Raw genomic sequence first — 13751 nt, forward strand, 5'->3', positions numbered from 1 at the left:
CTGTTGCTGTGCCAAAAGTGAAGTCTTGGGCTTCCTGAAGCTAAAGAACCGTTGTCAATAGTGCCTGTAGCTCTGCTGGCGGGAAGGATAAGTTCTGCATAGGAAATCTCCAATATTTTGCATATATATATTTCTAGCTCATGTAGGTGGTTTTTCTTTGGGTGAACTTGCTGGATGTCCCATGACAGGCTGATTATTTCCATCTCACACTCTTAAAGATGTGCACTGCAGGTCCACAGAGCATTATTCAGTACTAGGTCTCCTTAAGCAGCCATCGTTTCAGCCTTTTGTGTGGCCTTATGTCAAAATGGATCAAGGGAGCTGATCTGGCTGAAAAAATAATCTTTTTATTAGTCTGGATGTTTTTCCAGATGGATCTGTTCTCTGCTATGACTGACTTTGTCTGTTCTCACATGGTGGGATAAAGAGGGGGGGATGTTTGGTGAGGAGGGAGAGAGTACAATACTGGAGCTGTCCTGGTCTTTTACATTTTTACCTTCATATACTGCTGTCTCTAGGGTAACAGCATTTGCTGTAAGCGTAAAGTTAAAAAGTGTGCGAGTGCTTTCTTGATTACCATTTAATTTGTGTTTACCTTTAAGATTTTAGTTTGCTCTGACACAGTAGCTGTGCACTTTCTTGGAATCTGTGGTGGTACTAACTTTTTTTATGATGATAATTTGGATATTTTAATGTGTCTGACTTACTGCCTGCCAGCTTATGGAAGTGACGGGGAAAAACCAGGATGAGTGCATAGTGGCATTACATGACTGTAATGGGGATGTGAACAGAGCAATCAACATACTGCTGGAAGGAAGTTCAGACACGGTAAGGTTTTACTTTCATATTAAACCACTTTTTCTGTTTGCTGTGCTTTTCCACTTCTAAAAAGTGATTGGGAAATACCTATTTTGGAAACTTTCTATTTCCATGTCTCCATTCAAATTCTTTTGAAGGAAATGGAGACTGGGGCAGCTTCTCTACTGCATGCATACCTTAGAGTAGGCTGAACCTTGAAAATGTTGTGGATGTTCAGCTGGTCTCTTGCAGAGTCTTCTGGCTTTCGTTTACATGCAGCATTTTTAACTGCAGCAGAGCTTGGTGCTCTGTCAGACACGGGTCTATTTTTGTTGTGATGTTTGAAGTTACTCTGTAGCACCTCCACAACCCTGAGACTGGAGTCTGTTTGCCACAAAGAGCACTCTTTATAAACCTAAAGGGTGGGCAGATATTTCAAATCATGCAACTTCTGTAGGAGTGCATTGCCAGTATTGAAGTTGGAGGAGGTTTCAACACTTGAAAGTTGCATTGACAATGCTACTAATGGCGGAAGAGGATACAGCAAGTAGTTGCTCCTTTCACTGTGTTGCTCATTTGCATGACTTTATTGAAAAACAGAAAGAGGCAGTTAAACAATGTGTGTGTATAACAGCAAATAATGTCACTTAGAATATTTCACAGAGCAAGAGAGATCACAAAAATATGTATTGCTGTGGTTGAAGTTTTTGCTGGAGGGACTTATTAAAGTTTATCCAAGGCAGTAAACTAGATTCAATCCCATCTAAATTGGGAAAGAAACCTGGACTTCTTTTCTTAATGCTGAACATTCAGTATTTCCTGTGATTTGTCAGGATATGTAGTCTGTCTTATTATTAATGAGGAAACTCATCCCCTATGCACTCTAAGTCTAGGACATGTACCATTCTGACTGTGAGGGGACTTTTCTCTCCCCATTTTCATTTATAAGAGTTGAGGTCATATAAAACACAGAAGTAAGTAATACTGTGTGAGCTGGTAAGTTGGGAGTACAAGAGAGCATCTCACCTTGATTAAATCTGTATTGGTAATGTGCTGGGTTTGTGTTCTCTTGTACTTTTCATATTTGCCATTTTCTAGTTGAAAATAGTTTTCTGGTTGGTAAAAGATGTTGAATGCTTTCTTAATTTAGTAAATTGTTTTAAGTGATCATGACATGGAAGAAACTTTCTGAATTTGTTAATCAATTAGAAGCAACATATCAATATGTTCTGCTCTTTTGGCAAGTTCCTCTGAACCCACTGCTCTCTGTAGACAAAATGCAACTCGGAAACAAATAGAACTTAAAGGGCTCAAGGAAGAAGGAGTATGAATTGGAAGGGGTCCTCATCAGAGCGTGAAGAAATTTGTTCTTTATGGAAGTTTGTGGGCCTCCAACTTGAAGGGTGTTGGTTTTTTTTTTTAAGGCCATTGTACTCTTGAACAGTTTAACTGTGGATTTGATGTGAAGTTGGAAGCAGAGTTGATACTAGTTCTGAATGCAGATTCCCAGATATCTTTTTCTAGTTTTGTTCTGATTTGATGCACTAGACGGGGTTTTTCTACTTCATTTGGAAGACTGTGTCTATCCAATTTGAGGAATTAGAAGAACAAGGAGTGATAGCTAGAATGTCTATTTATAATTACTTTGGTATTCTGCCAGTTTTCTTTTTTTTTTAATGCTGTGATCTTTAAGTCTTTATGCTTAGTGACTGTTAGTATTTATGAAGACTTCACTTGCAACAGTTGTGTCAGTTTGGCTTTGGATAGACAGAGGCTTTTGGATGAGAGTAGAGAAGAGCATGTTTCTTTGCCCTAGACTTCTATTAATCTAACTTCCTACAGGCATAAGATCCATTTTATGCCCAACAGTGTTTTACTTCCTAAACTTTTGAAGACAGAACAGAGGGACCTTTTTCAGATTATTCTTCTTTTCATCTAAGATCAGGCCAGCAAGAAGGCTTCTGTTACATATTTTTGAAGGTCAGGCCCACAACTGTAATTTGGGTTGCCTCAGGCATTGTCAGCTGAAATTGTAATCCATTAGCTCCCTTAAAAAAAATAGGCAGCTTTGATAGTCTGTGGTGGATTTTTCTGCCCAGAGCTAGCATTATCCTCTATCTTAAAGGACATGCCAAACTTCTCAAGACTTTCCTCAAAATTATATTGTGGGAAAGCAGAGATCTGATGTTTTCATAGTCGTCATCTTGCTGATCCTTCCCAAGTCATGTGAAACATTACTAAGGAGAGGCTGCTTCCTCTTAAGCTTTGCAGGATCATCCAGTTTTGGGTATTTCTTAAAATGGTCAAAGATCTTTTGGCACCATGCTCATCAGTGAAATAGTAGTGCATTCTGAACTATATAGACTTGGTTCTTGAGTTGTCAGTGCAGTAGGGTTTTTTTCCTCCTTTGAAGTGTCTCAAAAGCTCTAAGAGTATTTTAGTGTGTAATGCAGTTACACAGGCTATGGCAGGTGAAGCCATGTGATAGTTACTGGAGGAAACAGTTTTCAGTTACATAAATAATGTGGTGTTGCTCAAATGCGTAGTTTTGTACTTCTGGTCTGCGCTGTCTGTGTTTCACCTAAGTTGGTTTATGGTATAGTTCTCTATACTGGAGATGAAATTGAAAAGTGATTTCAGCCTTTTCTCATCTATACCTTGTAAAAAAATTAGTGTAACCATTCTCTTACTACTTAGTCTCTCAAAGGAGACACTGAAACAGAGTTTTATACTTGTAAACTGCTCTGTTACCTGCTTTCTCAATAACATCAGTTTTCTCAATTCTAGGCAGCTTGGACTGGCTGGTCATTGCCTACCTTGTGAGGGCTTCAGAGTTGTCTGAATTGGAGATAGGACAGGACTTAAAAGTACTGATAATCAACCTTTTTTGTTTGGTCCTGGTGCCTGTCAGAGGTTGTGGCTTTACATAGTGCTTCACAGTTGATGGCACCTTATTTGCATATGCAATTTTCCTGCTTAAATACTTTACCTGGACTATAAGCTCCTAGAGATAGGTTTATATTTACATCCCCATCTGCCATATTAATGGTTTGTAAATTATCTCTATCTTTCTTTGCAGCTATGGCTTAATAGACTAACTATGCAATTGCATAATATGAGTTACTGTGCTATTCTTAGTTTTTTAGTCACTTTATTTTCCACTCCTCTATAGCCAATATGATCCTTGAATTTATTTTAAAGATGGAGTTTAATACTAAAGCTAAAGCCTGATGTTTCCCAAATTGTTGTTCTGCTATTCTGTCTCTTGGTGCTTGAATTCTAGTACATCTGGATAATGGGTTGTGTTGTCATGTCCTGTCTGTCAGTCCATCCCCCCTGGCTACGTACTTATTCTTAGCAGTCTCTTGTTCAATTATGCTTATAAGCACTTTTATTTCCTTGGGAGAGAAAAATAGCTCTGTGCATGCTCCCTTGCTAGATTTATGGAGGTAGTTGAGAAGGAAACTGTTGCTTGCTTTGCATATTTAGTCTTCCTTGAACTAGAAGTCTTATAGCCAGAAATATTTGTGTTTCTCATATTCCGTAAGACAATCCAACTTTCAAAACTTGTTTTTCTTCTTATCTCTTTATAAAAATATAGCCTGTGTTTTCATTTGTATTGGTGTGGTTTGCAAGGTTTTACATATTCACATATCTGAGTTTTTTCCATGAACTGGAGGGGTGTGAGGTAGAAATGTGCATTGAGAGCTGTCTTCCTTTTTGACTTTTGTATCTAATTCTATTCTACCCAAATAGACTTCTTGGGAGACAGTAGGAGGAAAGAAGAAAAGCCTTGGGAAGGAAAGTTCAGAAAACAAAGAGAACAGAGAAAAACGAGGGGACAGAGAAGTAAGTCGTGGATGGGGAAGTTCCAACAGACGAGGAAGAGGCGGCAGCCGTGGCAGAGAGCGTACGTACAGAGGTTCATTTTTAAAGATTCAGACACTTTTCTTGTAGCTGAAACTTGCTGAGTTGGGAGTGGATACTTAATGGAGTGAAGTCTTCTGAGCTATAGCTCAGTGCTGAAGGGATCATAACTTGTTTGTGTGACAAATGTACTTGATCTGTCTATGTGACTTGGTTTTGGGATAGTCTGTGCTTGTTCAGAGACACTCAATTTAAATTTGTCCTTTTTTGATTAATTGATCTTGTACAAATTTCTGTTATTTAAGTTCTAGAATTTAGTCTAAAATTGCTTGAGAGCAATTATGTTGCCGAACAGCTGATTTTTTTGTTGCTTTTAATGAAAAAAATATCCAGTTTTGACTCCATATCCTTTTATGAGTGGGAGAACCTGAAGATGTTCTTATCTTCTCATAAGGGGAAGGAAAAGACTGAGATAGTTATTAATCTCTAACATATATTACTTGCATAAGCTAACCAATGGTGAGATTCTACAATAGAGAAAATAATTTGTGAGTTAAACCATAGCAAATTTTTGAATGTTTCATACAGGTACAATAATATGTTGTATAAAAGCGAACTGATGTTTCCAAGTTAGGTAGCATCACATTAGATCACTATGGGATACATGTTGCTTTTTTTCCTCCAAGTTATATCAGAAGTATCAAAGCTGTATACGTTGCCTGTAAGGGCCATAGAAAACAGTGATAGATGACCAGAGGAACAGGAATGAAAATAATGTTTAGCTTTTCACTTGAATATTTTTCCTGCTTTTACAATATTAGCCAAATCTTCTAACTCATATTTGAATATATTCCAATAATTGTGCCAGTAAAGACATTGTGAATCTTTGTAGAATGTCAAGATAAAAAAATTAATGAAACTTTCAACTATGCTTAAACAAATTGAAATTGGATTCATCAAAATGAAAGGGGCAAAATTTTTGCCAGAGCCAGATGCTGCTTGTCTCTTTGTAAATTGGAATTAAAGATTTTTCAGACGGTTACTTGTCCTGGTTTCGCCTGGGATAGAGTTGATTTTCTTTTTGGTGGCTAGTGTGCTGCTGTGTTTTGGATTTCATGTGGGGACAGTGTGATTGGGGGTGACTTGGTTTCTCAGGCCTTGCTGGTGGGAGGGCTGGAGGGGCACAGGAAACTGGGAGGGGACACAGCCAGGAGAGCTGACCTGAACTAGTCAAAGGGACATTCCATACCTTGGGACATCATGCTCGGTATATAAACTGGGTGTGGGGAGGTGGGGGTTTGGCCAGGGCTGCCAATTGTTGCTCAGGGACTGGCTGGGCATCAGTCAGTGTGTGGTGAGCAGTTGTATTGTGTGTCACTAGTTTTCTCCCTTCCCTTTGGATTTTATTTCTCTCCCCCCTTCTCTCTCCTTTTCATTATAATTGTTGTTATTGTTCTTTTTATTTTATCTCAATTGTTAAACTATTCTTATCTCAACCCTGGAGTTCTTAATTCCTTTCCGATTCTTCTCCCTACCCCCCCTGGATAAGGGGGGACTGAGTGAGCCCCTGCATGGCTGAGGTTAAACCACAGCAGTCCTTGGTGCTCAACGTGGGGCACAAAGGGTTGAGATAACAGGTTCAACCAGACTGTGTTAGAACAAATTGTAGTTGGTATTCATTGGATTGGATTAATAATCATTGGCCACAATGCTGGTTTATCTGCTCTTGAAGTTGCTGCCCATGGTCTCAGGGTTGCGTTATTTACTTGCAGTATGTTTTCCCTGTTGGATTGTTAGTTCTCCTTGGGACCTGGGCTACAATTGTTAGTGTTGCAGTATATAGGGCTGGCTTACAATATGATGGACTTGCTGGTTATGAAACTAATCTGGTCTGTGTACTAGGTGGTGGTGTCACTCCTGTGTGCCACATGGTCCCTGGGGAAGAATGCCAACAACTGTACCTTTGGCTTTGTTTTCCCAGAGAGTCGACCTATGGGTGGGGTCTACACCTCCTCCTCCTTCTCCCCAGGGCTAATTACTGAAGCATTTAGGATTTTAGGAAATTCTGAATATCTTTGGTCCATTGGAAGCACCATAGTGCAGGTCCTGACCTTATTGCTAAAAATAGTGAATGTGGTTTTCACCTCCTGGACCTGGTAGAGATTTAAGTGACCAATTGTAACTACTGTAGCCCCTATGGCAGAAACAACAGCTGCTCCAGCCCCTGCAGCTGCTCCAATCCCCAAGGCAGGTGTTGGGGCTGCTCCAGCCCCTGTGGCAGGCACTGTAGCTACCTTGGCCCCCACACCAAGTGATGCAGAAGACAAACCCGTGTCAGTATCAGTGGCCCCTATACAGAAGAAATGGAGATGGAAAGCAGCTGGTTTGGGAAAGAGGGAGGATGAAGCAGGGCCATCACAGGATCAGAATGAAGAGGGTGAAGAAGAGGTAATCTCTTGATGTCTATCTCTGAATGAACTGCGGGATATGCAGAAAGATTATGCCCGTCAATCAGGTGAACACATTGTCACCTGGTTGCTTCAATGCTGGGATAATGGAGACAATAGTTTGGAATTAGAGGTTAGGGAAGCCAAGCAGCTAGGATCACTTTCTAGGGAAGGGTACATTGATGGGGCAATTGGAACAGGGACACAAGTCCTCAGCCTCTGGAGGCGACTCCTGTCAAGCGTTAAGAAAAGGTATCCCTACAAGGAGGATACTACATGTCGCTCAGGCAAGTGGACTGCGATAGAGAAGGGTATCCGGTACTTGAGGGAATTAGCTGTGAAAGAGATGATTTATTATGATCAGGATGGTGCACAGTCACCCACAGATCCCAACAAAGTCCTATGCACATGACCCATGTGGTGGAAATTGGTACAGAGCATGCCATCAGCATATGCCAACTCATTGGTAATAATGGGTTGGAAAGACAATGCACCAACAACAGTGGAAGTGATTCACCATCTCCAGGACTACAAAGATAGTGTCTCTTCCTCCATCATCTCAGCTGTGGAGAGGCTGGTCCAGCGACTCGACAAGGATACATCCCACTCTCCACCTGTACATACCCACATCTCAGCTATCAACTGTAAACGTCCTTCTATTTGGGAGGGAGAATATAGGAGACAGATACACACCACGGGGTACCCTGTGGTTTTAACTGTGGGACTATAGAGAGGACATGAGGAGGTGGGATGGAAAACCTACCTCAGTCCTGGAGGCACGAGTGCGTGAATTAAAAGGAAAAACAATCACAAATAGGAGTCCTTCCAGGAAGGTTGCTGCTCCAGTCTCCAGAGGACAGTTTTCCAGACAGAGTATATAGGGCTGACTTGACTCTTGATCCTGTGAAAAGGAGTTCTAACCCATTCTGACAAGACATAAGGGAGCAGAACTACTCCATGCTACATCTGCTTTGCACCACTTTGTAGAAGAATGGCTGCAGAAGTGTGGCCACAGAATCCCTAAAGATCTGTACAATCCAGGCCTGGAATTAGAATTGTGCTGAAGTTCTTGTGCTGAAGTTAACAAGAAAGTAGCCTTGATCTATTCTTGAATCCTGAGACCAAGTAACTTCGTTGTGCCAACAGGCCGTGGCTGTAACAAGCTGCAGCTTCCTGTTGGAAGCACCATAGCACAGGAAAAGTGAACGTGGTTTTTGCCTCCTGGACCTGGTGGAGATGTAAACTACTAATGGTAACTACTCTAGCCCCTGTGGCAGAAATAATGGAGGCACTGGCCCCTGGCAGTATCAGTGGCCTCTGTACAGAAGAAGAAATAGAAAGCAGCTGGTTTGGGAAAGGGGGAGGATGATGTGAGGCCATCACAGGATCAGGGTGAAGAAGAGGTAACCTCTCAATCAGTTTAGACTGCAGAGTGCAGGCCACAGTTTGCCTTTACTTGGAGGGACATCCAATACACCTGGAATTGACTGCCCCAGGGGTGGAAACACAGCCCAACAATCTGCCATGGACTGATCCAGGCTGCACTAGAACAGGGTGGAGCTCCAGAACATCTGCAACATGTTGATGACATTGTATGGGGCAATACAGCAGAATAAGTTTTTGGGAAAGGGAAGAATAGCCCAAATCCTTCTGAAAGCTATGATTGTAAGCCCTCTCTATCAGGTGACCCCAAAAAGGAATGATTTTAAATGGGTCCCTGAGCAACGACAAGTCTTTGAAAAAATTAAACAGGAGATAGTTCAAGCAGTAGGTCTTGGGCCAGTTTGGACTGGGTAAGATGTGAAAAATGTGCTCTACACTGCAGCTGGGGAGAATGGCCCTACCTGGAGCCTCTGGCAGAAAGCACCAGGGGAGACTTGAGGTCAACCTTTGGGCTTTTGGAGTCAGGGATATGGGGGATCTGAGGCCTGCTCTACTCCAACTGAAAAAGAGATATTGGTGGCTTATGAAGGGGCTCAAGCTGCTTTGGAAGTGATTGGTACTGAAGCGCAGCTCCTCCTGGTGCCCTGGTTGCCAGTGCTGGGCTGAATGTTTAAAGGGAGGGTTTCCTCTACACATCACACAACTGATGCTACATGGAGTAAGTGGGTCATGCTGATTACAGAATGAGCTTAGATAGGAAATCCCAATCGTCCAGTAATCTTGGAAATGATTATGGACTGGCCAGAAGGTAAAGATTTTTGGGATGTCACCAGAGGAAGAAGTGACACATGCTGAGGAAGCCCCTTTGTATATTGAACTGCCAGAACATGAGAAGGGGGTGGTTGCAGCAATGGAAGCAGAGTAATTGGCAATACAGGGGTAAACCCATCTGGGTTGCTGCATTATGGCAAGATATTGCTGCCTGGGTGGAGAACCTGGTTGATAAAGTACGTCATGTACACACTCATGTACCCAAGAGTCAGGCCACTGGGGAACATCAATGCAACCAACAGGTAGATCAGGCAGCCAAGATTAAAGTACCTCAGGTAGTTTTGGATTGACAGCATAAAGGTGAATTATTTATAGCTCGGTAAGCCCGTAATGCCTCAGGCCGTCAAGGAGGAGATGCAACATATAGATGGGCCTGGGATCAAGGGGTGGACTTAACCATGGATACTATTGCACAGGGAATCCATGAATGTGAAACGTGCTGCAATTAAGTAAGCCAAGTGGTTAAAGCTTCTGTGGTATGGAGGACAATGGCTGAAATAAGAATATGGGGAGGCCTGGCAGACTGCCTATATCACACTCCCACAGACCCACCAAGGCAAGTGCCATGAGCTTACAATAGTAGAAGCAACCACTGGATGGCTGGAAACATACCCTGTGCCCCATGCTACTGCCCAGGACGCTATTCTGGGCCTTGAAAGACAGGTCTTGTGGCGACATGGCACCCCAGAAAGAATTGAATCAGACAACGGAACTAGTTTCTGAAACAATCTCATAGACACTTGGGCCAAAGAGTGTCATATTGAGTGGGTATATCACATTCCCTATCAGGCACCAGCCTCTGAGAAAATTCAATGTTATAACGGACTGTGAAAGACTACGCTGAAAGCAATGGGTGGTGGAACTTTCAAACACTGGGATACACGTCTAGGAAAAGCCACCTGGTTAGTCAATCCAGAGTATCTGCCAGCTGAGCTGGCCCTGCCCAGTCAAAGCTTTTGTGTACTGTAGAGGGGGATAAAGTTCCTGTAGTGCACCTTTCACTGTTGTGTCACCCAGTGTGTTATCAAGGAAGCATAGTTTGAAGAAGCTTTATTTCCTATCTCATTAAAGAGGTGAGGCCATAAATAAATTAATAGTATAGGCTGCAAAACATTACTGTTTTGGGGGGGGGGGGGGTGTTCCCCTCTGAAAAATGGAAATGTCCCTCAGCAGACAACTTCTCTTTACTAGATATTTTGCTTACTAATTGTCCAGTGCAAAGTAAACATAACTTGCTTGTAGCTAGGCCCCCAAAGTAGAGGGGTTACTGAGATCTGTTGACCAGCCCACTTTAAAATCTTGCCTTTTATTTTGGGGTTCACATTAAGTAGATAGACTCATACATAACACAATATAGCTCTAAAGCTACTCTTAAGCTGTGTTCTCTCCACAGTTAGAGCTGAAGAGAATGGAGTGGACAACAATCAAGGAGACAAGCCTTCAGACAGTGGGAAACGTGGCCGTGGGAGAGGTGAGATGGTGGCATTTGTGTGGGATTGGCATCGGTGTCCTGAACTGGAGCTCTTCCATTTACTACTTTAAACACTTTTTTAAGTATGTGTTGGTTATCCTTTGATTTCATATAAACTCTGGCCACCTTTAATTTGGGTATATTTTTCTGTCTTACCCCTTGTCATGTCTGGGTCTCAGAACAACTTAAAATAACTGATGCAAATAACCTTTATGGTAACTTCCTGTGTAGCAGGCTGGTGTGCTCTGACTATGGAGAGCTGTTTTCCCAGATCAACTCATGCCAGCCTCCTGTGAGTGGGAGTGCACTCCTCAGGAATTACTTTGGCAGTAGAAAAGTACAAGATTCCATCTGTAGGGCTCTCAGGGAGGGATTTGATATATATGTGTACTGTTTCTTTGGGGTGTATTTGGTTGTCAGGCTTGCCTTCTGTTCTTGGTCAGAGAAAGCACAAGCCACCTTAGAGGCTTTTTGGTAAGAGAAGAAATCTGGCATGGAAGAGTTTGAGGCAAACTGTGGAGCCTTAGGTACAGCTCTGACCTGTAAGAGATAAGGATGTTGAAAATGGATTTGTTGTGGAATAAAGGGATGTGTAGTTGGGTTGGAGTGGAAAGAGGCTTGTTTTCTCTTAAAGCAGGAGGAATGAGAATGAGTAACCTAGGTATAATGCAGATTGCGTGAAGTGGATATTAAATGAGTTATTGATAAAGTGCACAGCAGAGCTTATATACATTAATAGATAATGTCTGACTTGTAAAAAGAATTCTGTCTTCAAAGGACTCTTCTCTTTGGAATATCCAGTAACAAGGCATTCAAAGACAGACACATCCAAGTTCAGTGTCTCAAGATCTGCACCTTGAATGAGTGGAAAGATGCAAAGATATGTAAATTCCAGAGGGTTGGGAGAATGACTCTGCTTGTGAATCTGCAAATACCAAATGGTGTGTTTAGAGAAGGTTGCTTTGCAGAGGAGAGTGTGGTATGGTTCACAGCTACAGTTTTTAGTGTGTTAGCACTATTAATAGATGGAATGTAAGTCTTTTGGTTATTTGAGTATAAAGGATTATCTTATAAAACAAATTATAAAGGTAGGATTTTTTAATTGTTGGGTGAAACTTCACAGGTTCATTTCAAATGTAGTCTATTTCTTTGCTTTGTAACCTTGATGTGAGAACTATTTACTTTAAATATGTAAATGACGAGCAAGAGGTCAAAAGAACTTAAAGGATGCTAATCAACCCCTACAAATAGTTAATAAAATATGGCCTTGGGAGAAGAAATAGGATAACACCATAAATAAGTTAAGCTAAGAAATAACAAAATAAGCTCAAAGAGAACCAAATGGTTAATAAGGCCAAACAGAAAACTACTTGAATTATGTATGAACTATCCTAATTGGCATACTAAAAGATTCACTTTCTGGCAAAGGAAGCCCACAACTAACAAAGCCCCTTCCCCATAGAACATGAAGTGAAGAGAGAATGCTGTACCTTTAAATGGAGATGAGGCTCTCAAGAACCAATGAGAATAAGGGTGACAAAACATAATTGCACAACTGTTACCAGTTCTTTTACAAAGCGTATTAAGATGTTTTACCAAGTGTTAAGAGGGGTGCTAGCTTTGTGGATTTACCACCTAGCACCCATTTCTGTGCAGACATGCAATAAACAAATCTATTGGCTCTTGCACACTGGGTGAAGAACCCAGATTTGGGATAACAACCTTATGAATGATATGGTGTTTTTGTTGTCAACACTGTAGCTCTAGATGTTTCATATGTTTCAAGCCAAAGCACTTAATCATCAGATCAAACTGACATATCTGACTGAAGAAATAGGAACAACTTCAACCAATTTCTGTTCATTGGCTTAGTGTGTGTAATATTACTGTATCTCTCTAACAAATATTTTTATTTGACTGTAAGCAAAGTATCTTAATGAAGTGTTTTCAACTGCCTGCCTGTGATAAACCTGTTGAATGATTTCAGGATCATTATATTAAAGTGTGTGTATTTTGTGGCAGAAAATGTCTAATTTAATTTTGTAATGCAAGCCCTTGAAATCTGCAGGGAGTTGTATAAAGCTGTGTAATTCACTTATCAGTATTTTGAGGATGCACCACCTTCTTTGGATATTAGTAGAAAAAATAAAGCTTCCTGCCATTTCATTCAGTAGTCTTTCTTTTCTGTTACTTTATCCCATATTTGACTATTCTGTGTATTTCAGCTGAAAATAGGGTTCTGTGATGATTATCAGTCATCTTTCTTTAGAAATTTTTCACGAAGAGTGTGTGTAGGAATCTAGGCATTGGATACAAAATTGGGGGTCAGCTAATACCTGAGCAATGCACCATCTCTCTCTTTTAAGTTACCTTCTCAGGCTGGAGTTACCTTATTGGCTGCTTTCTAGGGGAAGGTTTGCTGGGCCGTTGTTTTACTGCTTCACTGTAGAACAACCTAATTTTAAGAAATTATATGTGCTGAAAATAGCAGAAATGGGATTGACCTGGGGTGATAATGTGCTGTTTACTGAGGAGGAAAAAATCCTGACACTGAGTATTTCAGCCTTGGTGCTGTAGGCACTAGCTTCCTTGTGCAGCAGAACTTCCACTAATGACTGTGAGACATTCCTTGCAACTTTTTGTAGGGTAGTAGGTATACAGTGTACAAACACTGGTTGCTGGTATGCAGGAGATCGGGAATTTGAAGTAGATGTGTTATTGACTGATTAACAGAAAGAAAAAACTCATCACGGAGTGTGTTTCAGGACACATCCCAGCTGGAATTGCTCTGCCCTTAATTTTTGCTTTCTAAACTGAGGGTGTAAACTTTGGCTTGGGAAGGGGTCAAGGAATTTCTTTTTAAGATGGCTTTCCCATCTGTATTTTCAGAATGAACTTAATTTAGATGTAAAAAATACTATAATGATCATGAATAGTGATTACATCAAAGTGAT

The 13751-nt window shown here is 41.2% G+C and overlaps 1 protein-coding gene across 1 annotated transcript in view; it reads left to right on the forward strand.

Annotated features, from left to right (window-relative positions):
- LOC106631016 (ubiquitin-associated protein 2-like) overlaps nucleotides 1-13751 on the forward strand; it is a 92869-nt gene that overhangs the window by 26743 nt on the left and 52375 nt on the right. The window contains exons 4-6 of the mRNA XM_055700126.1: nucleotides 718-828; nucleotides 4555-4708; nucleotides 10720-10797. Of these exons, the coding sequence (XP_055556101.1) occupies nucleotides 718-828; nucleotides 4555-4708; nucleotides 10720-10797 (343 nt within the window). The remainder of the gene's footprint in view (nucleotides 1-717; nucleotides 829-4554; nucleotides 4709-10719; nucleotides 10798-13751) is intronic.

Source organism: Falco cherrug (genome assembly GCF_023634085.1).
Source record: "Falco cherrug isolate bFalChe1 chromosome W unlocalized genomic scaffold, bFalChe1.pri SUPER_W_unloc_1, whole genome shotgun sequence".
In the NCBI taxonomy this organism is placed as follows: Eukaryota; Metazoa; Chordata; class Aves; order Falconiformes; family Falconidae; genus Falco; species Falco cherrug.